The 25,446-nt window shown below is 46.8% G+C and overlaps 2 protein-coding genes across 2 annotated transcripts in view; one reads left to right on the top strand and one right to left on the bottom strand.

The window, feature by feature from the left end:
- Positions 1-838: 838 nt before the first annotated feature.
- Positions 839-9,286, bottom strand: PHF5A (PHD finger protein 5A). Its single transcript, XM_029953525.1, has 4 exons — positions 9,190-9,286; positions 8,739-8,762; positions 8,037-8,203; positions 839-1,434 (listed from the first exon to the last, which is right to left on the bottom strand). Exons 1-4 carry the CDS (start codon positions 9,239-9,241, stop codon positions 1,345-1,347), a joined length of 333 nt encoding a protein of 110 aa, XP_029809385.1. The 5' UTR covers positions 9,242-9,286; the 3' UTR covers positions 839-1,344.
- A 392-nt stretch (positions 9,287-9,678) lies between these two features.
- ACO2 (aconitase 2) overlaps positions 9,679-25,446 on the top strand; it is a 48,899-nt gene continuing 33,131 nt past the window's right edge. Inside the window, exon 1 of the mRNA XM_029953518.1 lies at positions 9,679-9,781. Coding sequence (XP_029809378.1) covers positions 9,746-9,781 — 36 coding nt within the window. The 5' untranslated portion in view covers positions 9,679-9,745. The remainder of the gene's footprint in view (positions 9,782-25,446) is intronic.

Here is a 25,446-nt window from a genome sequence, read left to right as displayed (position 1 = left end):
TCTAACTTGCGCTCAGGTCATGATCCTGTCATGTGACTTTAAGCCCCTCATTGAGCTCTGTGCTGACAGCTCAGAACCTGGATTCTGCTTCAGATTCTGTGTCTCCCTCTCTCTCTCAGAAATGAAGAAAACATTAAAAAACAATTCAAATCCATGGTGTCAGATGACTTGACTGGAAGTTTCAATTTACAATTGTGCCTTCTTTTTTTTAAAATGTTTATTTCTGAGAGTGAGTGCAAGCAGGGGAGGGGAAGGGCAGAGAGGATCAGAGGCAGGCTCTGTGCTGACAGCAGAGAGTCAGACACAGGGCTCGATCTCACAAACCATCAAATCATGTTGTGAGCTGAAGCCAAACGCTTAACTGACTGAGCCACCCAGGTGCCCCAGTGATTGTGCCTCCAAAGGATAACCTGCTGATCACCTCCATTAAGCAGAAAGTAAATAATTTTGTTAGGGTAAAGGATATGTCTGAATTTCCTCTTACTCTACTTACTTAAAAAAAAAAAGAAAAATATTTTTAATGTGAGTGGATGTGCACTTTGCAATAAATCAATCCAGTTAAGGTCTCTGAACTCATCCGTTTGAACACATTTTGTCTCATCCCTGTGACCATCATTGGAAGCCATTTCTTCAGTTCAAATTAAAGTTGAACACGGAGAAAAATAAGTTTCTACAAACAACTCTGATTTGCCTAGAACAAAAGGTGGTGATGCTTTAGAATTCCTGCTGGTACAAATAAGAGAACAAGGTGCAGCATGAATCCCAAAGCATCTACCCTGAACCACAAATTCCTATGTGACTAATAAAACAAATTCCTAGAGTCAAATTGGGACTGTGACTGAGTACCAGAAAAGACACACCTGTTTATTAATACAACAGCAACAGAAAGGGTTTCCAAGTTCTTAGAAGAACACGAACAGGCGCCACGCGCTGAGTGCTGCAAGCTTGACCGCCCACACGGGGCGTGGCGAGCGGCGCGCACACACTGCAGGTGCTTCGCGGGCAATTCCTCACACGAGAGACTGAAGTGATGGGATTCCTGTTTCAGAAGCCATTGGTCTAGAGGGAAGATAGCAATTTGGAAACCAGAGGCTTGTTTCTTGAATTCGAGAGAACTCGTGGACCGATCTACCAATTGTTCCCTGCCATCATCTGCCAGAGTGCTCTGTGAAGACTTCTTTTCCGTCCCCACCACGTGTCTGGGTAAGGGGAGAGGTGGAGAGGTGCCAGCGTGCTGACAGGCGCTCGGGCGGTGCTCTGTGCGCCGCTCCCTCTCTGCCGGCGGTGTAGGCGTCTTTTCTGGCAGCTGTAGCAGCTTGGTGGGGGGAAGAAGCCACCCACCAATCACCTTTTCTTGAAGCCGTATTTTTTGCGTTCGTAGAAGAGATCTGTCTTAGAGCTCCCCAAATTGACAATCTTTGGGCAACCATCTCTCTGGAAAACAGGATAGAGAATTGTTAAAAGTCTTTTGAGTCTGAACTGAGAGAGATTTAAAATTAAAAAAATACCTTTTTAATCAACAGGTTTAGCCATTTACCTTACCCGTTCAGTTATCCTATTCAATCAATCATCAAGAATTTATTAGGCATCTAGAAGGTGCCCAGGGCCTGTTCACTCTCTAGGTGGGGTGGCCTGCACTTACAATACTGGATTCTTGGGGGGCCTGGGTGGCTCAGTCAGTTAAGCATCCGACTTCGGCTCAGGTCATGATCTTTTGGTTTGTGGGTCCGAGCCCCACGTCAGGCCCTGTGCTGACAGCCAGAGCCTGACACCTGCCTCAGATTCTGTGTCTCCCTCTCTTTTGCCTCTTCCCTGCTCATGCTCTCTTTCTTTCTCTCAAAAAAATAAATAAACATTAAAAAAAATGTTGGATTCTCAGCCCACTTCTGTTGCTAATCTGATATTGCTGAGGCAGAATTTAATTCTTAAAATATCAAAGGGTTTTCTTCAAGTGAGAAGGAAGAAACAGTAACTATCATCTGCAGACCAAGCTCTCTAGCTCTCCTCCCCTAGCTAAAGAAAGGGAAGAATACCACCAAGGAAAAAAACCCTGAAGGCTTTAGAAACTAGTATTTTACATGTTAAATACAGTAGGAGAAAACTGGGCTTGATGTGTCCTTACTAATTCACTGAATGTGACACATGGTCTTGGGGGAAGAGATTTCCTGTGCTAGAGATGGCTGCCGAAGGCCTGCGCTCTGATGCGTAATGACATGTCCCCTGGCCATTCTGTGAGCCTGAGTGGCTCCAGTGAGGCCCCGGGGGGCTGCGTTCTGCAGAAACGAGGGCTCCATCAGTTGACCTGGGACGATGGGAGGAAAACTGGGGAAGACGTTACTAGAGAAAACCGTCACAGGTCTGACTTTATGAAACACCTACGTTACAGTGGGTTGCTCCCTGTGACACTGGGCTTTAGAATGAATGAATTAATCATGTCCTTAGACATCTCATTTCTAATTTAGTTGATTTCCCTTTGGGGAGATCAATATAACACCGTACAAAAGCCTCCAGGGGCGCCTGGGTAGCTCAGTCAGTTAAAGCATCTGACTCTTGAGCTCGGCTCAGGTCACGATCTTGCGGTCTGTGGGACTGAGCTCTGTGTTGGGTTCTGTGCTGAGGGCCCAGAGCCTGCTTGGGATTCTCTTTCTGCCCCTCCCTCCTCTCAAATAAACATTAAAAAACCCCTCTAAACATGCAAAGCCAACACTAATGTCTCATTACTTTCTAAAAACTACATAGCATATATTACCTTAAGAACTACCAGTTGAGGGGTATCTGGGTGGCTCAGTCAGTTAAGCCTCCGACTTCAGCTCAAGTTGAAGTCTCCCTCTCTCTCAAAAAATAAACATTTAAAAAAATAAACAAACAACAACACAAAACTACCATGTGAGCGGCTCAGTGTGCTGAGGGGGCCAGCGAGGAGGCTCAGCCCACCGACGGTTCCCGAGGCGGACTCAGCCCTGTAATCTGCACTGAAAGTCCTGGCACAGGTAGGGACCAGCTGCCTCTCCCGGCCGCAGGTCTGTGTCACACGGGACAGTGCTCTCAGCTACCTTCAGCGACGCTCTGATGACAGCCTGCTGGGCCCACTGTGCCTAACTGAGCTGCAGGACTGTGGGCAAGCCACTTGCCTTGGGAGTCGTATTCCCCAACTGTAAACTACATGGGCCAGAGCAGGTCCACGTTCACAAACCAGAGAGTCCTGCAAGGTGAGACAAGAGTCCGTCCTCCAAACTGGGCACCTCCATGCTCACTTATAGTTTAGGGGAGATGGTAGGTTCTGGAGCCAGGCCACCTGAGTTTTGGTAAGTTATATTAAACATTTAATCAGCCCTTGATAAATCCTAAGAAACTGTCAAAAACAAATAGCAACTTCATTATGGTTCAACCTGACAGACAGACAGACAGACACAGCTTCTAAGATACTTAAAAAGATCTTTTTTTAATTTTATTTTTAAGTAACCTTTATACCCAATGTGGGGCTCAAACTTAAAACCCTGCTATCAAGAGCTGTATGCTCTACTGACTGAGCCAGCTAGGTGCTCCCGTGTAAGACACTTTTAGAAGACAGGACTCTATGTATTAAAAATAGTTGGGAGGAGTGCCTGGGTGGCTCAGTTGGTTGAGTGTCAGACTTTGGCTCAGGTCACGATCTGATATGTAGGTTCCAGCCCCAAGTTGGACTCTGTGCTGACAGGGCAGAGCCTGCTTGTGAGTCTCTCTCTCACTCACGCAGTCTGTCTCTCAAAACAACGTTAAAAAAATTTAATAGTAATAAAAAAAGGCGGTTGGAAAACCAATGTACTAGATTATGAGAACTTAGATTTCTATGGACTTCTCTTCACAGACCCACAGGCTTCCTGTTTCGTTGCCTAAGCACTCCTACCGTTTATTTTCTAGACATCTCCCAAGGGTCTAAATGCTGTGGGAGATGAGGATGTGCTCTCTGTAACTGGCTGGCTTTTGCTGAGGATGCTGTGAATGAACAGCACAAAGAGGAAGATGGAAGGACTGTAAGAAACCTAAGTATTTGTTTTCTAAGAGTGTGTGTGTGTATTTATTTTTTGGGGGGAGAGTGCAAGCAGGGTAGGGAAAGAGAGAGGGGGACAGAGGATCTGAAGTGGGCTCTGTACGGACAGAGTGACAGCAGCAGGTTTGATGTGGGGCTTGAACTCAGAAACTGTGAGATCATGACCTGAGCTGAAGTTGGATGCTTACCTGACTGAGCCCCCCAGGTGCCCCTACAAGTTATTTGTGAGCTGAGCTAGAAGGTATTTTAAAAATACCTGCAAAAGTCTGCCAGAAGCTCTTTTAGCAACTGCATGTCTAAGTACTAGAAATCCCATCCTTTCTCAGTCCTCCCGGAGGATTGGCAAATTCCCCTCATTTTAGCCTAGGGAAGTTTTAGTTTTAGGCACCCAGAGCTTGACTTGAATGCCCAGAATAAATATATCTTATGGCCACTTAATTTCTAAGATTTCATTAAAAATTTAATGGGGGAGGGGTAAAGAGAGACTCCCAAGCAGGCCTCAAGCTCAGCAGACCCCAGGATCATGACCTGAACTGAAACCAAGAGTTGGATGCTCAAGCAAGCCACCAAGGCGCCCCATTTATATTTTCAATAATCTCTATGCCCAATATGAGGCTCATACTTACAACCCTAAAATCAAGAGTTGCATGCTCTACTGACTGAGCCAGACAGGTGCCTGTCTGTTTTTTTGTTTTTGTTTAAGTAAACTCTACTGCCCAATGTGGAGCTCAAACTCAGGACCCCAAGATCAAGAATCTGCACTCTTTACCACCTGAGTTGGCCAGACATCTCAAATGCTGTTCATTCTTTTGACAACTGTTTAGTGAACACCAATAATGTAAACACCAGACTGTACACTGGTTTGGGACCTTAACGACAGTATCATGTTTTCCTTCGGAAAGGCCTTCAATCTCTCAATAAATGTATCCGCGAGGTAACAAGGATTATTACTTCCTTTTTGGAGCGAATTCCACAAAGCTATCCCCATGTTGTAGCAAAGACCTGAACTTGGGCTTTCTGTCTCTTACGCTTCACGTAAGCGGAGCAGAGGATGGTAGAAACAGTGAGAGGGAGAGGCACGTCCCTAACTACACTGAGAAGAGCAATACAGGGAGGTTGTTTGAGTGAATGCTTTTGAGTTTGACTATCCGTTCTTAAAGGCGATGAAAGCATCTTTGATATTACCATGGTTTGTGATCCAAAGTTCATCCTCACCCAACAAAATCTTATTTCTCTTTTTAGAAAAAAATTATAATTTGAATTTTAACTTTTCTCTTTAGAGGGGCAAAAATGAAACAAAACACTTGAGAAACATGGAATCAGATATCCCGGGTTCTAGTCCTACACCTGCCATCGATTAGCTATGTGACATTGGGCCAAGTTGCTTAACATCTGGAAGCCTTAGTTTTCTTGTCTGTATCACGAAGGACTTTTAGAAAAGAATGTTCAGCATAGTTTGGGACACAGGAGGAGCTCTATAAATGTTACTGGCTATTCTGATCTGGTTGGGAGAGCTGAAGAAAATGGTTAAATAAAAGGAGGAAAGGAAGTGAGGTCCTCTGACAGCGGTGCCCACGGATTTTCTGACTCCTGAGTATTCTTGAAGCTGAAAAACTAAGTGACAAGACCCCATCTGGTTTGCTGGTCTAGTTCCCTTATAAATTATGAAAACGGCAGGAAGAGGAATACAGTAACTGGGGTTGCTTTGGTTGCAGGAGGGTTTCTGCATAGGAAAAAGTCTTAGGGACTTAATCTACATGATGATCTGGAAGGCTGAGAGGCTGGATCATGTCACTGGACTGCTTTGTGTTCCTAGGAAACTACTGCGCCTCTGTAAACTAGACGCCTTCTCCGGTATCCTCAGAATGTTCCTGCATGTGAAGTAGGTGAAGTGAAGTCTACAATAATTCTCGGGAACAGAATGAAGCATGCAGATCCAGAGGTATCAGTTCACATACCCCACGCAGACATGTCAGACGGTAATTACCATTTATGAAGCACTCTGGTTACAAGCTTATTCCAGACAAGAACTCTAGCTACAACAATGCAGAAGTTCAATTAAATGTTGTCCTTATGGACTCCAGCTAGTTTAAGAGCTGTTCATACATTCTCTTCACTGCTGTGCCTTTGCATGGTTTGATTGTTTACAGATTACAAATAATTACCAAATACCTGCTATATACCAGGTATTTTATTAAAAAAATTTTTTAAATCCTTATTTATTTTTGCGAGTGAGAGATAGAGTGTGAGTGGGGGAGGGACAGAGAGAGACAGACACAAAATCTGAAACAGGCTCCAGGCTCTGAGCTGTCAGCACAGAGCCTAACATAGGGCTCAAACCCACGAACCATGAGATCATGACCCGAGCCAAAGTTGGACGCTTAACCAACTGAGCCACCCGGGGGGGCCCCTAAACCAGATATTTTATATGGCGCACTCCTGTGAGTGACTTATACGGGAAGCACCAAAAATGTGGACCGTGCTTTGATACATACTAAGCACTGTACCAAGAACTCAGGTAAAAGAGAGAGAAACACGCAAACCAAGGGCCTTTCTCTAAAGGAGTGCTAACCTAGCTGTGCGTCAGATCGATAAGGATATGCTTTGAGAGTCAGAGGTAAATGCAAATCAGAGTTTAAGACAGGATGCCAACTGAAATTATATTTCTTTCTTACCTCCCTAAAAAAGTTAGAAAACATATGGTATAAGAAATAATCTTATCCGGTCAGATACGTTCCACTTCCTGGAAGTAGACAGGATCCAAATACATAGACTTGCAGGGGAGGCTGGGTGTTTCTACTCAAAATGGAAACATCCTGCCAGAAGGACTTACAAAAGGACGATGAGGTGTGATAGGGACACCAATGGGTTTAGTCAGCTGTGTTTGTCACTCATTGGCCAGGTGAGAGACTGTAAAATGGGGATAAATATAATCCCGATTTAACAAAGTTGTTGTGAAGAATAAGGAATGACAGGGACACCTGGGCAGCTCTGTCGACTAAGTGTCTGACTCTTGATTTCAGCTCCGGTCATGATCTCACGGTCTTGAGATCGAACCGTGTTTGGCTCTGAGCTAGGCGTGAAGCCTACTTAAGATTCTCTCTCTCTCTCTCTCTCTCTCTCTCTCTCTCTCTCTCTGTCTCCCTCTCCCTCTCCCTCTGCCCCTTCCCTGCTTTCTCCCTTAAAAAAAAAAAAAAAAAAAAGAATGACATCTATATAAACTACCTACTCTGCATGTGTGACCATTAAGAATCATGAATCTTTTGCTTTACCCTAGATTAGGTACCCAGGTACCTTCTAGTAAGTAGCTCAGTGGTACGATTATCACACTTCTTTTCACAGTGCCATAAAAAGAAACCAAGCTGATACACAGTCCCCCAGCCTCTATGAAGCCTTCTGCCTCCAAACTAAACAGAAAGAGTGAAACTTCCCTTTAGGATAGTTCTACAACTCTCTATCCTAGCATTTGGGTAAAGCAACTGAATGACTGGCCACCACACAATGTCAAGGGGCAAAAATGTCACAAGACAAAATGACAATTCTCCAGTATCAAACCAAAGGCCTTCTTTAGCCAGTTAAAGTGGAAATCAGTGTGAGTTGTCCCAAATTCAAGTGTCACCACATCCACTCTAACAATCTTTAATGACAGTGAAGAGAATTACTGAGTAGCTTTTACACGTTACGTACTGTGCCAGGACTCACAAAGTGCAGGATGTTGTTTCTGAGTAAGAATTATCAGAGAGCGACATCAAAGGAATAGAGAGAGAGGGCTCTCCAAATTGCTGACGTTGACAAAGATTTGCTTCTTTTGCATTTTAGCCCTTGATGCAAAATAACTGCCTTTTGTTGGACGACACCTAGCTCAGCTCACAGAACTTGATGAAATTATAACCTACGTGACCAGCTCAATGTAGTAATCTCAACAGACCACAGGAGTTTGCCACGACTGGCAGAGTTACTAAATAAAAGCAGCAAAGATGAGATGGAAATCTTAGTAATCACTCACATCCTTCTCCTGGATGGTGCACTCCTTACAGTAATAGGCATCAGAGACTCCAGGGCCTCCACAGATCACACAGCGCCCTTGGTAAGAGCCATAATTACACTCATCACATATGCGCACCAGAGTGCAGGGACGCACGTAGGAGTCACAGATCACACACTTGCCGTCACCTGTGAGGAAGAGAGAATGGAATTACGCTCACTTGCAAGTCCCTCCTCAGGTCTACTGCCCTCCTCCTGCTGTGGGGATATACCTGAGTGTCCATACACACGAGATACATGAGAGTGACTTTAGGGCCCTCTGTTTTGGCCAACTCACAAAACTCAAGCCAGCTCAGGGTTCATCTCAATCCCCTCAACACAGGAGTTGATCGACTAATATACAAAGAGCTTAGAATATCACTTTGTAGACTCTAAGTCTATAGGATTACTGGTAAAGAACCATGTGCGTGTTGGGGACGGGGGTCAGGCTATACCTTGCCCAAAGTCAGATATTTTCTCAAGATCTAAACATGTTTAAGATGTGCAAGTCACAGTGGGGAGGTGGAGAGGGCCTTCGGTTGCAGCCTAGCATTCAGTGTTCACATACTTTCAGGCACGTCTACTCAAAGCCCTCTTTGGGGCACTGCTGGGAATGTCCACAGGCTGGCCCTACACAAACCGAAGGGGGGGGCGTGGGGTGTTTGGGAGGGCGTGTTCCACTCACATTTTTCACACAGTCTCCCGATGGCTGCAAAGGCAAAGATGGTAGAGTACAATTAGAAATGGTTTTGACGAAGAGGGGAAAGACATCCTCGAGCTCGAGTTTGGGGTGGCAACGCAGCAGGGGCGGCAGTGAGCCCCGATGGATCTTAACCGTCTTATTCTCATAAGCTTCCATCCGAAGCAAACCCACACCTTCCTGAGGCTGCTCCCCAAAACTAGGCAACTTGAGTTTGTCCGGACCTCACCTCGGCCACCCGCCTCTGGCTCCCAGCATGCGAGCCCCCGCCCTCTTTTCAAGAGACCGCAAATCCGCGCGCTCTCACGCTACCGACCGGGAGGCGGGAAACGTGGCGCCTCCGAGGCAAAACCCTAAGGATGCGATGGGAACCTCCGACCCCCCGGTTCTTAATACTATCCCCACCCAGACAGCCGGGGGCGGGAAGCCGCCTCACCAACACCAGCCTGTTTGCGGCAAAAGATCAAATCCGGATGATGTTTAGCCATCACTCCACCACCAGCCGGCCACCGGAAGCTTAGTGAACTTCCCTTCGACCTTTAACCTCCATTTCCCAGCCTCCCGGTTGCCGTGATTGGTCCTCCAGGCTTCACCAAGTCCCGCCCACTCTCGCGCGATCAAAACCCTTCCGTTAAACAGCGGAGTCTCCGTTGTAGTTGGCGGGCCAGGTCCTGGCTGGGGCGTGAAAGTGTTTTCGAGAAATGCTTTTCCCAGACTTAGATGGAAGAGTAAAGTGAAGTTTTCCTTTCGATAACACATCTTTGTGCCCAGTATTTACTTCCGCAAGTATTTTTCTGCAGCTGTTTTCCTTTCAGGTCTTCGTTTCTAACACGGGAGCTCCGCCCACCGCGCTCCCCGGGCTCCCGCACCTCCACGGAGGCCCCACCTTCTCCGTTACGCCTTTTTCGTCAGGCCACGCCCCTTCCCGAAAGCTTTAAATACGGAGTATTTAACGTCATTTTCATGCGACCTCATCTTTGTCAGTGCACAAAATGGCGCCCTACAGTCTTCTGGTGACCCGGCTGCAGGTGAGCCAACTCAGGGACCTCTGGATTCGCGAGGGCGGGGTACCTCCTACTGTGCCTGCGGCTGAGGGCGAGGCGAGGCAAGGCGAGGCGGGCCCGACCTCCCGCCGACTTTTCCTGGACCTGTCCCGGCCGCGGGCCCAGCGCCGGTGCCCGCTCCTCCCGCGCCCGAGGTCAAGGCGTCCCCGGCTCAGCTCTCCCTGCCCTGGGAAGCACCCGCTGGGAAGCGTAGGTCTCAGAAACGGCGGCCAGGTGAAGAGTGGAGGCACCCCTTTCTGAGGACTGCACTCCCCTCTGTTGTAGGGTTTCTTTCCGTTCCTCAAGGTGAGGACAAGGTGACTGGGGGGCGCGGTCGTTGAGTCCACTAGGCCCAGGGTCTGAAGGCCTCACTTCTCATCTCTCGGCAGCAGAGACTTGCTAGCCGACTGCATCTACGATTGTCCGGCCTGGAGTCTAGAGAAGAGATTGGTATTCTGTTCTAAGAGTGCCCTGCGGAACCTGTAGCCAAGAATGCGAGGGGACTTCCGGGCCCAGACTTAGTAAATAGTAATGATAACCGTAGTCTCTCATCTTTGCAAGATTGCAAGACTGTTTTCATTCCTCATCATATCATTTGATTCATATAATTATCTGGTGGGATGATGATTCTCATTCGATAGGTGATGAAACTGCTAGAAAGTAGGTGAAAGTTTCTGCTCTTTTGAGTGTCACCGAAGTGCTGTGGCCTGAGCATCTGCCCAGCTTACCCTTTGGTTCTTGCTCATGTCAGCTATCTTCACAAAACTATTCTGGGCCAGAGTATGATCCTTCAACTAATACTTGTATTTGAGAGTGTACCAGTAAAGAGTATTTTGAGCTCACAGTTGCTTTTCAGTTACACGGTGAGAGGATATAGAGACTGGATGGTTTGACCTTGACTCTTCTGTTATGAACTGTCTAGAAAGTTGACTGTGACTGCCAGATGGTTTGTTTTTTTTCACTTATAACTTGACAACACCAAGAAGAAGTTGTATGCAAGGTTTCAATATCAGAGCGTGTATTTTATTAATAAAAATCAAACAATAAAGTAGACATTCTTTGACAACCTTTTTTATATTTTAACTTTGTGAATCTACTTTGAATCTAGTGGCACAACTTTGATGATAAAATTAAAGAAGTTATGTGCTGTACTCTAGGGAAGCGTTGTTACTAGGATTGTTATTATTTTTTTTTAATCACGTTGCTGAAATTTAGACCATATGACTTAAAATGAAATTACCATTTATCTTAAATGCTTCTGATCTCTCGATTCTGGGCAAAGACAAGGGGTTTGCCCTATTTCAGATCTTTTGATTCCCAAGGTTAACAATGTAGAAAGAAATAAATGTCATTGTTTTTCCTGATCCTGTTGTCCCATAATGTAATGAAGTCAGACGATATTATTTGATGGTTAAATGATTATGGATTTAGTGATCTTGGAAGAGAGGATCAATCTCCTGGTATTTTTGAACTGCAAAAAGCTCTTGGAAGGCATGAGTGTTGGGCCGGTATAGAAAGTGATCTGTGCCACACACAGTTCATGTTCTGTCCTGACCCTGTGACCTTGAGCAAATTACTTCTGGATTCTGGTTTCCTCATCTGTCAGTATGGGATGATCTTCACTGACCAATGTTTATTGAAGACTGGGTAGTAGGGTTCCATTCAGATTGTTAGGAAGAAATAAGAGAATGTGATGTCTTTGCTTATGATCATCATATAGTCCCATCTCCTCTTTTATAGATGGGTAATCTAAGACCTTGAGAGCCTGGGTGACTTACAGTAGCAGAGTGAGGATTAAAATCCAGGTGTCCTTGTTTGTCCATTCAGCTAAGATGAATGAACAGCGTTATGTACTGCACTGCCTCTCAATAGCCAAGCCATCTTTTTTTTTTTAATTTTTAATATTTTTATTTATTTTTGATACAGAGAGAGACTGAGCATGAGAGGGGGAGGGGCAGAGAGAGAAGGAGACACAGAACAGGAAGCAGGCTCCAGGCTCTGAGCAGGCTGTCAGCACAGAGCCTGACGCGGGGCTCGAGCCCACGAACGTGAGATCTGACCTGAGCCGAAGTTGGAGGCTTAACCGACTGAGCCACCCAGGTGCCCCGCCAAGCCATCTTAAGTAATGGCCAGCTAACGCTGTCCTCTAAGAACCTTGTAAATTTACCTCTTTTTGTGTTTAGCTACATTTGAGAAGTGATGGTACTATCTTAGTTGTTGTGTCTGCAGAACTCTGTCCATGCATTCAGTTTATTCCTACCTCATTCACTGCATATTTATTGATAACCACCACTTGCTTTGAATACGTTGATAGGCGAAGCAGATAGTTCCCCTTCTCATGGAGCTTTTGCTGTATTCCAGTGTATTTTAGTGCAGATGGCCTTGGAGGTCTTTCCTAGCCAAAATATTTTTCTTCTGCCCTTGGCTGGACCAAAGGTGAAGGTAAATAATAGATTGATGGCAATTACTACCACTACTAAGAGGGGCAGAGAGAGAGGGAGACACAGAATCTGAAGCAGACTCTAGGCTCTGAGCTGTTAGCACAGAGCCCAATGTGGGGCTCGAACTCACAAATGGAGAGATCATGACCTGAGCCGAAGTCAGATGCTTAATCGCCTGAGCCACCCAGGCGCCCCTAAAAATAAAATCTTAAAGGAAAAATAAGGCCAGTGTGGCCGAGGTGTTGAGAGGAGAGGAAGGTCTGAGCAAGAGATGGGGGTAAGGTCATGTCAGCTTTGGTTTTACTCCCAAGGGGAATGAAAATCCACTGGAAGGTTTTGTTCCCTGCACACACTCCCCCTTACCCCCCACAAAGGTTTGAAGGCAGGGAGTGACAGGATCTGATTTATGGTTGAAGAAAATCATTTGGATTGGTGAATGGATGATGGACCGCACAGGGACCAGGAGACAGGGAGACCAGTGCACTCTGTTGGAATCCTCCAGAGAGTGGTGACACTGTCTGGGACTGGGGTTCTGGTAGTGGAGATATTTTGGAGGCAGATGGGTTGGGTGTGGCCTGTGAGGGATAGGGAATAATTACGGATGACTTGTAGGTTTGTGGTCTGAGTACCTGAGGGTAGTTGAATTCGGTAGTCATGTGTTGGCATGGTACTTGTAACATGGCTAAAGCTTGTTTGTAAATTTCTGGTTCTTCCATCAGCTCTCAACAAGTACTTGAATTTCACAGGTGAGGAACTGGCTGGGGTCAAGTGTCTTGACCAGGATCCCTCACTTGAGTATGAGCATCATCTTTTCCGAAATGAGCCCTGGGCTATCTCTGGCCTTTTTCTGGTACCTCGTGTCTTCCAGAGGGCCATCTGGTTCGTACTTCAAGTGAGTGTTGATGCTTGAACCGCCTCTTTGTTGGTCCAGCTTTCTTTGACTTGTTTTTCCCTGCACCTGTTTAGGAAAGTAGCGGTAGGCTTCGGGTGTCTGTGTATGAAAGAGGGGAGGGACCACAGGGAGGCTACTTGCATTCTTTAAAAAGCTTTGCAGAGAACATCAGGAACCCGAGAGAGGCTTCCTCTGTTTACCGTGTTCTTCTCTATACTTACCTATCATATCTTCAAGCTGGGTTTCAGCCCTCTGTGGCCCTCAGGTTACACATCTGCAAAATGGGGCTTTTGGGACGCCTGGATGGCTAGTCGGTTAAGCCCAACTTCGGCTCAGGTCATCATCTCACAGTTCATGAGTTCGAGCCCTGCATCACTCTCGGGCTGGCTGCTGTCAGCTCAGAGCCCACTACGGATCCTCCGTCCCCCTCTCTTTCTGCCCCTCCCCTGCTAACTCTCACTCTCAAAAATGAATAAACGTGTTTTTAAAAACCAAACTCTTAATAACTACCCTCTCATTAAGAAGGGTCATGAAGGCCAACTCTAATACACTGTAAAAATTTGTGAATAGTTTCTGTTACTGTAGGAATAGGCCTTTAATTTTTTTTTTTTTAACCAAAAAAGACCCCCGCAGGGTCTAAGACAGCTTTGACTGGGAGCGTCCTTTCTGGGGCCAGTTGTAGGAGGAACCAAAGAGGTCTCGGGAGCCCCCTTAACCCTGCACTTCAATGCTGTGTACCCGGGTTCTTCACCTTCTGTTCGACATCTGTGGTGGTGGCCTTAAAAAAATTCTTTTTCATGTTTATTTATTTTTGAGCGAGAGGGAGACACAGAATCCAAAACAGGCTCCAGGCTCTGAGCTGTTAGCACAGAGCCCAGTGTGGGGCTTGAACCCATGAACTGCGAGATCATGATCTGAGCAAAGTTGGACATTCAACTGACTGAGTTCCCTAGGCGCCCCGGTGTTGTTCTTACTGTTCACTGAGAGAGCGACAGAGCTGGCTTAAGACAAGGGCCCTGCTGGTGAGGAGGAAGTCACTTCATACCTACAGAGGGCGGGAGCAAGGATGGGAGGGGTGTGGGCCATTAGGGGGAACTTGGGTGTCGTGGGGGCATGTTTAGTGTGACATCGCCAGTGGCAGAGATCCCAGTCACTGAACTGGCTCTCATTGTACAGCGACTGCACCGTTTGCCTTCACAGCACCCTAGGAAGCAGGTATTGTCAGCCCGTTTTCATGGTGAAACTGGGAGCCACAGAGGTTCCGTCGTCAGTCCGGCACGCGGCAGAGCCGGAATCTGAATGCACATTTGTTTGCAGAACCCACGGGTTTTCCCACTCGACCAAACGTTCCTGGGGAAAGGGAGTAGAAAGTGGACCTCTGTGGAGTAGCCTGGATACAGGGGACACAGTTCAGTTGGGTCCCTGCCCTGTTTAGATGTATGTCTATTTGGGGGCCTCGATTGCCTCCTGCCCCAAATACCAGCCAGACTTGAGAGGGAGAGGCTGGAGCTGCGAGTCCCACAGAGGCAGCTTTATTCCTTGACTGAGCTGTGGGTCAGCCTCACAGGCGGCCTATTGAGCTTGCAGGAGATGCCCTTCCTAAGCGTGTGAGTGCAGAGCTGCTGGCTCGGGGGCCAGCACAGGGCTCGGGTTTGTATGCAGTTCACAGTGTGCCTGGGGCCCCTGCCATGGACGCCAGCAGCAAAGGACAAGTAAGCAGATGAGTAATTCCTTAAAGTATCTATCAAGTAATTCCTTAAAGGAACACCTTCGGAGCCCTGCTGCCTTGGAGCCCATTTAGAGGCCATAACTTGGAGAGACCCCGCTCCCTGCCCCCTTCCCGAAGCCTCAGAACGGGACTGCATTACCTTTTGTGCCTGCCAGTTGCATAGCAACCAAGCCGGCTGGTTGCCTGCTGGCGGGAGAGAACTGTGCAGCTCTGGGTTCTTGGGAGAGGGGCCAGGCATCATCTCCCAGGGGTGGGAGAGGTTTGCTAGAAGCAGCAGAGGTGTGGGAAGATGCTGCTGCTGCGGAGGGTGCCGCCTGACAGGCTGTCCTGTGCAGCCCACCAGACAGAGCCTGCCTGAGGCTGCCTGCCAGGGAGAGGCGGGCAGCTGCAAGCTAACGGCTGTGGGCCTGAAGGCTGCTGTGGGTCATGGTCGGAGGGAACCAGGGTTCTCACCCTACTGAGACCTTGACGTCGTCCTGGTGAGATGGGCTGCCTCACAAGGTAGCGCGTTCCCCCACTGCTGGATGGGGCTTGCATAGGCCGGATAGGTCGGTCCATGTTAGGCGTTCGAGGGCGGCATGAGCGGATAGATGAGCTCTTTTCTGTCCCATTTCAGTTTCGCGATGTGCTGCCCTCGTGCTTGGGACCCGCTCTGGGGCTCCTGGTCTTTGTTTGCGAGCTGGGGCCATGGTGGAAAACGGCAGCCCGTCGTCCTTTGTCTGATACACGGTGTGTTAGTAGCAGCATATCCTCCCAGGAGAACTGAGTCATAGCAGCTTACATTTGTTGAGCGCCTGTCAGGAACCCAGCAACTGAGCTCTGTGCTTTTCATATATTTTTTCCTCAAAGAATGCGGTGTATTCATAAAGACTCCCCTCTGCATTCCAGTCCCCAAGGGCAAACACTGATAGGAATTTTGTGTTTATCATTTCCAGATTTTTTTCTCTGCATTTGCAAAGGAGTACATTCTCTGTAATCGTCACAAAATCTCTGCTCTTTTACCCCCATTTTACAGAACAGGAAACAAGCTCAGAGAGATGAAAAGTCTTGTCTGAGGTCCCATAGCTAGGGGAGCTGCGATTCTAAGCCAGATCCATCCAGCTCCAAAGTGGATGCCCTTTCTTTTACTTGGCATGGGTTGGAGTGTTTCCACAGTGGCACTCTGCAGGTCAGAATGAGGCTGGTGACTTGTCTCCTGAAGCAGCTGCGTCAAGAGACCAGGCCTCCGGGAGCCCAGCCTGTTTGCACAGCTCAGCCACTTCTTGGCTTGCCCCCACGTTCTGGTGCTCCCCGACTCGTGGCTCCCTAAGGCAGTGCTGGCATGTACCATGCTTCACAGGATGGACAAAAGGTCAGGCTGGCCTCCTGCCCGAGAATGTCATCCTTCTGGTTTGGACTGTTCTCTGGATAGAAGTGGTTCTAAGGGAAGACTTCTGTCCTTTGGGAAGAGAGAGTAGCATGTCTGACTTTGACCAGATGGGAGGGCAAGAGTTCTGTCTGGGTGTGCACATGACACGCCACAGGGTGCGTCCCTTTTCCTATGTGTGTCTCCATGAATGGGCACTGCTGGCTCAGCACCTGTGCCAGAGGCACTCAGAATATGAACTTGAGGGGCGCCTGGGTGGCTCTATCGACTCAGGTCATGATCTCACAGTTCGTGGGTTCAAGCCCCACGTCAGGCTCTGTGCTGACATCTAGCTCAGAGCCTGGAGCCTGTCTTCGAATTCTGTATCTCCCTCTCTCTCTATTGCTCCCCTGCTTTCACTGTCTCTCTCTCTCAAAAAAGATAAATAAAACATAAAAAGAAAAGAATGTGAACTTGAAGACATGATGAAGAGGCTTGTGTTCAAATTATGGCTCTGCCTTCATCTCTTTCATCACCAAAAATTTCTTGAACTCCTGTGTGTCAGACATTGTTCTAGGCTCTGAGCGTACATGGTAACCTGACTAGACGAGTTTTCTGCCTTCAGGGAGCTTACATTTTAGTGGGGTTTACTTTCTCGGCTATCAGAGTCTCCATTTTCTCATCTCTACAAGGGACAAGCTGACTCGTCACAATCCCACTTGGCACAGTTGTTGGGAAGGGGACAGAAGATAACCATTGTGATCTTGCCTGACACAGTTTTGTTTCTTTTTATTTCTTGCCAGGCTCCCCAGTGGGCTCTACTTTGGGTATGTTTCCTCTTTCAGAATTTGTTCTGGGCACACCTGAGTGGCTCAGTCAGTTAAGTGTCCGACTTTGGCCCAGGTCATAATCACACTGTTCGTGAGTTCAAGCCCCCATCAGGCTCTATGCTGACAGCTCAGAACCTGGAACCTCCTTCATATTTAGTCTCCATCTTTCTGCTCTTCCTCTGCTTGTACCCTGTCCCTCCCTCCTTCCCTCCCTCCCTCCCTCCCTCTTCTTCCTTCTCCTCCACCTCCCCCTCCCTCCCTCTCTCTTTCTCTCTCTTTCTTCCCTCTTCTCTGTCTCTGTCTCTCTCTCTCAAATATAAAATAAAAAAGAATTTGTTCTGCGTCAGTAGAGGCAGGATCAGCAGAGCCTCCCTTACTCCCTTGGAGCCCAAGAGATTTGTATCCTGTCCAGTAAGGGAGGGGGCACTGCCAAGACCAAGGCGCCAGACTCCACCAAAAGCACTCTGGTTCAGCAGTTGGGACTAAGAGCCCCCATCAGGGGCTGAGCCCACCTGCCTGGGTCAAAGCAGAGGTTGAGAGACACCGTCTGTAGCCCAGGGAGAAGAGCACGGGCTCTGTGGGTTCCCAGCTGTGTGACCTTGGGCAGGCCACTTCAGTCTCTGGGCCTCTGTACCTTCAGGGCAGTTAGAGAGGCTGAGCTCTGCACAGCAGAGTTCCAGAGTAGCTGGAACGGAGCAGAGTGACAGCTCACAGCTATTTAATACTCCAGAACAGCTCTGTGGGCATCTGGCTACTATGGGAGACTCCCACCCAAGTGTAAAATCAGGGAGCTGTTTTATAGCAGAGGAAATACGGTATGGATGCCTACAGTGTTGAAGATACGATTAGGATTTTCAAGGATTAGAAAGCTGAGGTGTGGACGAGTGACTAGGCCCATTTGATCTGGTTGCAAAGGGCAGGCTCGGAAGTGAGGCCTGCTGAGGGTCAGACACTGGACTGGGTGCTTTCCCACAGGTGCTCCCCTTAATCCTTACTGCAACCCGGGAAGATTAGCCCCATTAGAGATTAGACGTGGATGTGTAGATGCCTAGTACGGCCACACGGGGTTACAGAGCTTGTTGGGGGCCAAGTCAGGATTTGAGCCCAGGTCTGCAGTGCTGGAATCTGTGTTCTGATGTGATGGAGGCAGTTTTCAGTTCAGTATAAGAAGCATTTGTTGTAGGGGTGCTTGGGTGGGTCAGACAGCTAAGCGTCCAGTTCTTGATTTCGGCTCAGGTCATGATCTCACGGTTTCATGGGTTCAAGCCCCACTTCGGGCTCTGCGCTGACAATGCAGAGTCTGCTTGGGATTCTCTTTCTCTCCCTTCCTTCCCCTTCCCCCTGGCTTGTGCTCTGTCTCACTCAAAATAGTAACTTTTTAAAAATTATTTTTAAAAAAGGCATTTATTGTGGTTGGAAAGTATTAGAACTATCCAGTAGTGGAATCTGGAAGGAAATGAGCTTCCTGGCCCCATCCTGTTGAATTAGTGGCGTGGGGAGGTTGCTGAAGAAAGGTTTCTGCTCAGTCCTGCTCTAGGCTCCTTTGTTCCGGAGGAAGCAGAGGGTGAGGGCTTAGTGAAAGTATCTCTTCTAGACAAGGGCCTGGTATTTACCCAGGAGGATTTCACAAGGCCTGGGACTTGGGTTCCAGGTGTGGGAAACAATTTTCCTGTTTCCTGGTTGTGATATCTGGGTTGGCCGCTGGCCTAACAGGTGATCTCAGGAATGTCTCTGGGTCCCAGGGCCAGGTTGAACTGAGCATTGAGTATGTTTTACTTTTGGGCTTAGGAAATAGAAACAAAATTCTAGTAGGTTATTATATTTTTTAATAAAATTTTAATGTTTATTTTTGAGAGACAGAGCATGAGTAGGGGAAAGGCAGAGAGAGAGTGGGAGACACAGAATCAGAAGCAGGCTCCAGGCTCTGAGCTGTCAGCAGTGCAGGGCTTGAACCCATGAACTGTGAGATCATGACCTGAGCCGAAGTTAGATGCTTAGCTGACTGAGCCACCCAGGCGCCCCTATTATGTTTTTTAAATACGCCACAAATCATCATCATTCTTCAAATAATACTGATTCAGACTACTTGTTTCCCCAACCACAGTAGTCAGCAAATTATAGTACACAGCAATATCTGTTCTTAAGGTAAAATTAATTTAACTTTTTTCCTTGTTTATTTTTTTATTTTTGAGAGCAGAGCGTGAGCAGGAGAAGGGCAGAGAGCGAAGGAGACACAGAATCTGAAGCAGGCTCCAGGCTCTGAGCTGTCAGCACAGAGCCTGACACAGGGCTCGAACTCATGAACCTCAAGAACATGGCCTGAGTTGAAGTTGGGTGCTTAACCTACTGAGCAACCTAGGCGCCCCACTTTTTGTTCTTGTTTATGCAGGTAATTACTCATTTTAGGAAAGTTGGAAAATACAGAGGTATAAAGAATATCAGGGCGCCTGGGTGGCTCAGTTGGTTGAGGATCCAACTTTTGATTTCAGCTTAGGTCATGACCCAGGTTCGTTGGATGGAGCCTGCCCTGTCTCGGGCTCTGTGGTGAGCCTGGAGCCTGCTTGACGTTCTGTGTCTCTCTCCCTCTGCCCCTTTCCCCTGCTTGTTTTCTCTCCTTCTCTCTAAAATAAAATTAAATTAAAATATAAAGTAAAATAAAAAGCTTAAAGAGTATCATAAAAAAGGCCTATAATTATTTGTAATACCTCTTCTTCACTCAGAGATTACTACTGTTAACATTTTGATGTATTTCCTTCCAATCTTTTATAATTTTTACAATCCAAATTAACATATACAATAATACATGTATTTATAATCATACAAGGAACAATGAGGACATTCTTATAAATATTTGAACACTTTTTAAATGTTTATTTTGAGAGAGAGAGAGCAAGCCAGGGGAAGGGCAGAGAGAGGGAAAGAGAATCCCAAACCAGTTCTGCATTGTCAGTGCAGAGCCCCGATGCAGGCTCGATTCCACAGACTATGAGATCATGACCTGAGCTGAAACCCAGAGTCGGATGCTTAACTGACTAAAGCCACACAAGTGCCCCTGAACACTTTTTGGTTTTTTAGATTTTTTTTTTTTAATTTTTTAGTTTTTTTAATGCTTTTTATTTAATTTTGAGAGACAGAGAGAGACAGTGCGATCAGGTTAGGGTCAGAGAGGGAGGGAGATACAGAATCTGAAGCAGGCTCCAGGCTCTGAGCTGTCAGCACAGAGCCTGATGCAGGGCTTGAATCCACAAACCGTGAGATCATGATCTGAGCCGAAGCCGGATGCTTAACTGACTGAGCCCCCCAGGCGGCCCAGATTTATTTTTTTTTAAGTAATCTGTGTATATTATGTGGAGCTTGAATTCAACCCTCCACCTCAGGAGTCACATGCTCTACTCACTGAGCCAGCCAGGTACCTCCAAATGCTCTTGATAAAGTCAAAATCCTTTTCTATTAGCCCTTTCCTCAACTTCCCTCCTTCCTCAGGAGTAACAGTAGAGATCAGAGCATGTCCTCTTAGGTGTGTATATCTGTGAATATATAGTACGTACAGAAATACAATGTTAAAGCAGTATGTTTTACATTTTATCTATAACATAACAATGTATCTTGGAGATTTTTTCTAAAGTGCTTATAATTATTCCACAAAGTGGATAAAATGTAACTTTAAAAAAAGGACGTTTAGATTGTTTCTAACAATCTAGAGAGGGAGACACAGATCTGACACAGGCTCCAGGCTTTGAGCTGTTCAGCACAGAGCCTGATACAGGGCTCGAACTCATGAACTGCGAGATCATGACCTGAGCCGAAGTCGGATGCTTAACCTTGACTGAGCCACCCAAGCACCCCATTTATAATTTAAAAAAAAAAAAAAGATTTTATTTTATTAAAAAATTTTTTTTAATGTTTTTTATTTATTTTTGAGAGACAGGCAGCGTGAGCAGGGGAGGGTCAGAGAGAGAGAGGGAGACACAGAATCTGAAGCAGGCTCCAGGCTCTGAGCTGTCAGCACAGAGCCCGATGCGGGGCTTGAACCCATGAACCTTGAGATCATGACCTGAGCCGAAGCTGGATGATTAACTGACTGAGCTATGCAGGTGCCCCCCAAAATATTATGTAATCTCTACTTACTCAGCTTGAACTCCCAAACCCAACTCATAACCTGGAGATCAAGAGTCACATGCCCGTCTGACTGAGCCAGCCAGGAGCCCCTAGGTTGTTTCTGTTTTTCAAAATATTTCACCTAATGGTACAGTGATCATTCTTGTAGCTGTCTTCTCGTGCATGTGCACGGTACAGGTATGCCTGGAGAAACGGACTTGCTTGGTCACCGTGCACTGAGGCTTAGTAGCCATTGCCACTTCCCAAAGAGAAGGTTTTATTAGTGTACGCTAATAACAACATTTGAGGTTACTCTTTCCTCCAAACGCTTGCCACCACTTTGTTGTAAATCTTTGAGATTTTTGCCAAATACTTTTGTTATAATGGGAGTGGGGAGAGGCAATCGTGTTCTTTAAAAAACATGTCTTCATCCTTTTGCTTTTTAACAATCTAAAGTAGACTGCTAGTTGTAGAAAGCTGTGTAATGCTTAAAAAAATCATTTGTGTTTCTTTAAAGATTTTTTCTTACTCTAAAATTAATGTACATAAAGTATTAATGATTCACAATTACATAAATTTAAAAAGTTAAAATGTCTCCGGACCCCTGGGTGGCTCAGTTGGTTAAGTGTCGAACTTTGGCTCATGCCATGATCTCATGGTTTAAGTTTGAGCCCCGCGTCAGGCTCTGTGCTGACAGCGCACAGCCTGCTTTGGATCATCTGTCTCCCTCTTTCTCTGCCCCTCTCTCTCTCTCAAAAATAAAATAAGCAGGGCGCCTGGGTGGCTCAGTTGGCTAAGCGTCCGGCTTCCGGCTTTGGCTCAGGTCTTGATCTCACGGTTTGTGGGTTCGAGCCCTGCATCAGGCTCTGTGCTGACAGCTAGCTCAAAGCCTGGAGCCTGCTTTGGATTCTGTGTCTTCCTCTCTCTCTCTGATCCTCCACTGCTCACGCTGTCTCTGTCTCTTAAAAATAAATTTAAAAAACATTAAAAAAATTTTTTTTAAATAAAATAAGCATTAAAAAAAAAGCTAAGATGTTTCCATAACTTCACCCTCCACTGCAGGGATAGCTGCTGGTAACAGTTTGGCGTCTATTCCATTTTGATTTTGTTTAATTTCTTTAATTCATTTGTGTCCAGATCAGTACTTAGAATTGCCTGGAGATACTTGGAGGGTTCAGTGCTTGGACGTGTGTGAATGGTGGTGTTGTTACTCACTGTCCCTGAGAACTTGGACGAGTAACCACCCTCCTCCAGCTCTCGGTTTCCTCACCTGTTGAATAGGGCTGATGTTATTATTATAGAGCTTTTCATCCACGTACAGCACGTACAGTGTGGCACTCGGCGGAACGTCTTAACTATTACCAATAACGGGGGCACCTGTGTTGTTCAGTTGGTTAAGCATCCATGTCAGGCTCTGTGCGGATAGCGCAGAGAGCGATTCTTGCTCTCCCGCGCTCTCTCTGCCCCTCCCCTGCACTCTTCTTGCTCTCTCTCTCTCTCTCACACAAAATAAATAAACTTAAAAAAAAAAGATTTGTAAATGGTCTTCGCTTAGAAACCTCAGCCATGACACCTGTTTGGTGTGGGTAGAGTGGGTGCTCTGGTGACAGTGACTGTGGGGCGGGGTAGATTTGGCATGGAACGGGTGTTTTGCTGCTTTTTTCGGATGCACTGAGTATTAAATACCACTGAATACCTGGTGTCAGGGCAGGAAGTGTGGTGGGAAGAGTGGTAGTAGGTATCCCTGGGTGGGCTTCAGGGAGTCTGTAAAATTGTGTTTTAGGTTTTTTTCTAAATTTTCTCCATGAAGTATGTCCTGATCTTTGAAATGGCTGGAAAAATCCTAGTAATTGCTATTTGAAATACAAAAAACAAAATCTGCTTGTAGAGTTTTACTTAATAGTTGGCATTTGGGGGGAGCCCGTCCATGTCTTTTCCAACCTCACGTAATACTGCCGCTATTTCCCCCTTTCTCCACGTGAGGAAAGTGGGCTCCAAGGTGAAGCGTGCCCAAGGTCACGCAGCTAGCACATGGTAGAGCTGGGCTTTGGAGCTCGATCTAAGTCCTTTCCACCGTGTGGCGTTGCCACTTGTAAACCAAAGGCTGTGATTCAAGTTCTAGCACAATGAACCTCTCACCCAGCCTGACCTTCCACCCTTTCCTGCTTTGTCTTTTGCATCCTACCATTTTAAGTACTTAGTACCTTTACACACTTCACTGGGAGATGATTTCATATCTTTTCCCATTGTCTGTCTGTCCTCTGAGTGCCTTGCAAACTCCTGTTTATCCTCCGCAGTGCCGCTCGGTGAAACTGCCCTGGCCTCCCAGGCAGACGTGATTGTTCCCTCTGCCGCATCCCTGCCTCTGGTTTGTGCTTCCTTTTAGCACAGACGACATTTCATTGCATTTATGTGCTGAACTTGGTCAGACCAATATATATTAGCTTAGGGACCGTGTCACTCTTGGTGTCTGTGTCCTGTTGCTTGGCACAAATAGGTGCTCAGGTGTTAAAATGCATACAGACCTCGTTCCTACAGGACCTTCACAGCAGCTCCTTTAGAGGCCTCCCATCTCGTGTTCCAGGGGGATCCCAAGGTGTTCTAGCAAGCCTCAGGTGAGCTGTGGTTCAAGGTTGCTAGGGTGTTTCCCTCCTACCGCTACAAGGTCCCTCATGATATCTGGCTTTTTTTTTTTAACCTCTTAGCCTTATTTTGTGCCGTTTCTGCTGCACTTTGCTCACTTTGCTCCAGCCAAGCTGACTTTCTCTGTTTTTCAGTTATAGGTGTTTTCCCACCGACGGGCCTTTGCACATGCCCTTCTGGGCCTGCAGGTTTGCTTGAACCCCATTTTATTTGCCTGGTGGACTCTTATAATGTTTCATTTCTTGGATTAAATATCATTTTCTTGGAGAAGCCTAGCTTAGGTTCTCCACCTTTCTACTGTTAGAGCTGATTGACTTTAATTTCATAGCAAGCGCTTATGTTGTCCCTTGAGTGATTACTTGGTATCTGTCTTCTCCGCCAAACTGTAAACTCAGCACGGGCAGGGACTGTGTCAGTCTCGCCTCTCTCATTAATTCAGACACCACTGCACAAATCCTGGGGCTTGATCAATATTTGTTTCATGAGTCAGTAACACCGTCGTTTAAGTTAGGGGAGTAGAATGGTGGACAAAGCCTTGACTTGAGACGTGAGCAGCTGGAGTTCTGCTCCTTAGTGCTGTTAACTAGGCATGTGACCTCGGACTTTCTGTTTCTTCGACTGCCAAAGGAAGAAAAAATATTTGGTGATCTGGGCTCACCTGGGGTTCATCTGATAATCTGATTCTAGATGAACTGTTTAGTTAGCCGAGTTGTAGAGGGGTGGGGCCTGGGATAAGAGTCCACCTGCCTACTTGACACGTCCACCCAAGTGTACGCACCCTCAGGCCTCTGCTCCCTGTCGCCGTCCCTGTTTCCGTGTGCAGTGGCGCCATAATTCAAGTTGCTCAGGCCCAAAACCCCAGTGATATTCTTGACTCTCCTCTCACACCCCTGGGCCAGTTTGTCGGCAGATCTTACTGCTACTTCAGATACATCCAGACTCCAACCCCGTTTCACCGTCTCTGTCACTCTTACTCTGGTCCGAATCACCATCATTTTTTTTATTATTATTTATTTTGAGAGAAAGAATGAGAGACAGAGCGTGCACATGCTTAATGTGGGGCTCAGACTCCCAACCCTGAGATCAAGAGTCACATGCTCCACGGACTGAGCCAGCCAGGTGCCCCAGGGTCCTTTTCAAGGGACAGTCATTGTATGTGTGCATCACAGTTTATTTATCTGTTCATCCATCAGTGGACACTTGGGTCCCTTCCACCTTTTGGCTGTTGTGAACAATGCTCTTCTCAGTGTAGGTACAAATACCTCTCCTTGCTGTTCTTGGATCACAAGAGTTAGCACCTCACTTTAGAGGATCCTTAGATTTTCTGTCTGGAATGCTCTTCTTTTGGTCTGTGGGTTGGCTTGTGCCTTTTCTCAGGTCATTGTTCAGTGTCACCTTCTCATGGATGCCTTTCCCAACTAGTCTATAAAAGTTTTTAAAAAATATTTATTTTTGGGGCGCCTGGGTGGCTCAGTTGGTTAAGCCTCCGACTCCGGCTCAGGTCAGATCTCACTTTCGTGGGTTCGAGCCCCGTGTCAGGCTCTGTGCTGACAGCTAGCTCAGAGCCTGGAGCCTGCTTCCGGTTCTGTGTCTCCTTCTCTCTGACCCTCCCCCTCTCATGCTCTGTCTCTCTCTGTATCAAAAATAAAATAAAACATTAAAAAAAAAAGTT

Source organism: Suricata suricatta, chromosome 10 (genome assembly GCF_006229205.1).
Source record: "Suricata suricatta isolate VVHF042 chromosome 10, meerkat_22Aug2017_6uvM2_HiC, whole genome shotgun sequence".
In the NCBI taxonomy this organism is placed as follows: Eukaryota; Metazoa; Chordata; class Mammalia; order Carnivora; family Herpestidae; genus Suricata; species Suricata suricatta.
Note: the sequence above shows the minus strand (reverse complement) of the source record. Positions and strands in the feature narration are given on the sequence as shown.

Bases quoted from the DNA above. Each gene is read 5' to 3' on its own strand.
- PHF5A (XM_029953525.1), bottom strand. From the start codon at position 9,241: ATGGCTAAACATCATCCGGATTTGATCTTTTGCCGCAAACAGGCTGGT. The intron at 8,763-9,189 runs GTGAGGCGGCTT...TTGCCTTTGCAG, and splicing joins CCGCAAACAGGCTGGTGTTG to CCATCGGGAGACTGTGTGAA. The intron at 1,435-8,036 runs GTGAGTGATTAC...CCTGTTTTCCAG, and splicing joins GCACCATCCAGGAGAAGGAT to AGAGATGGTTGCCCAAAGAT.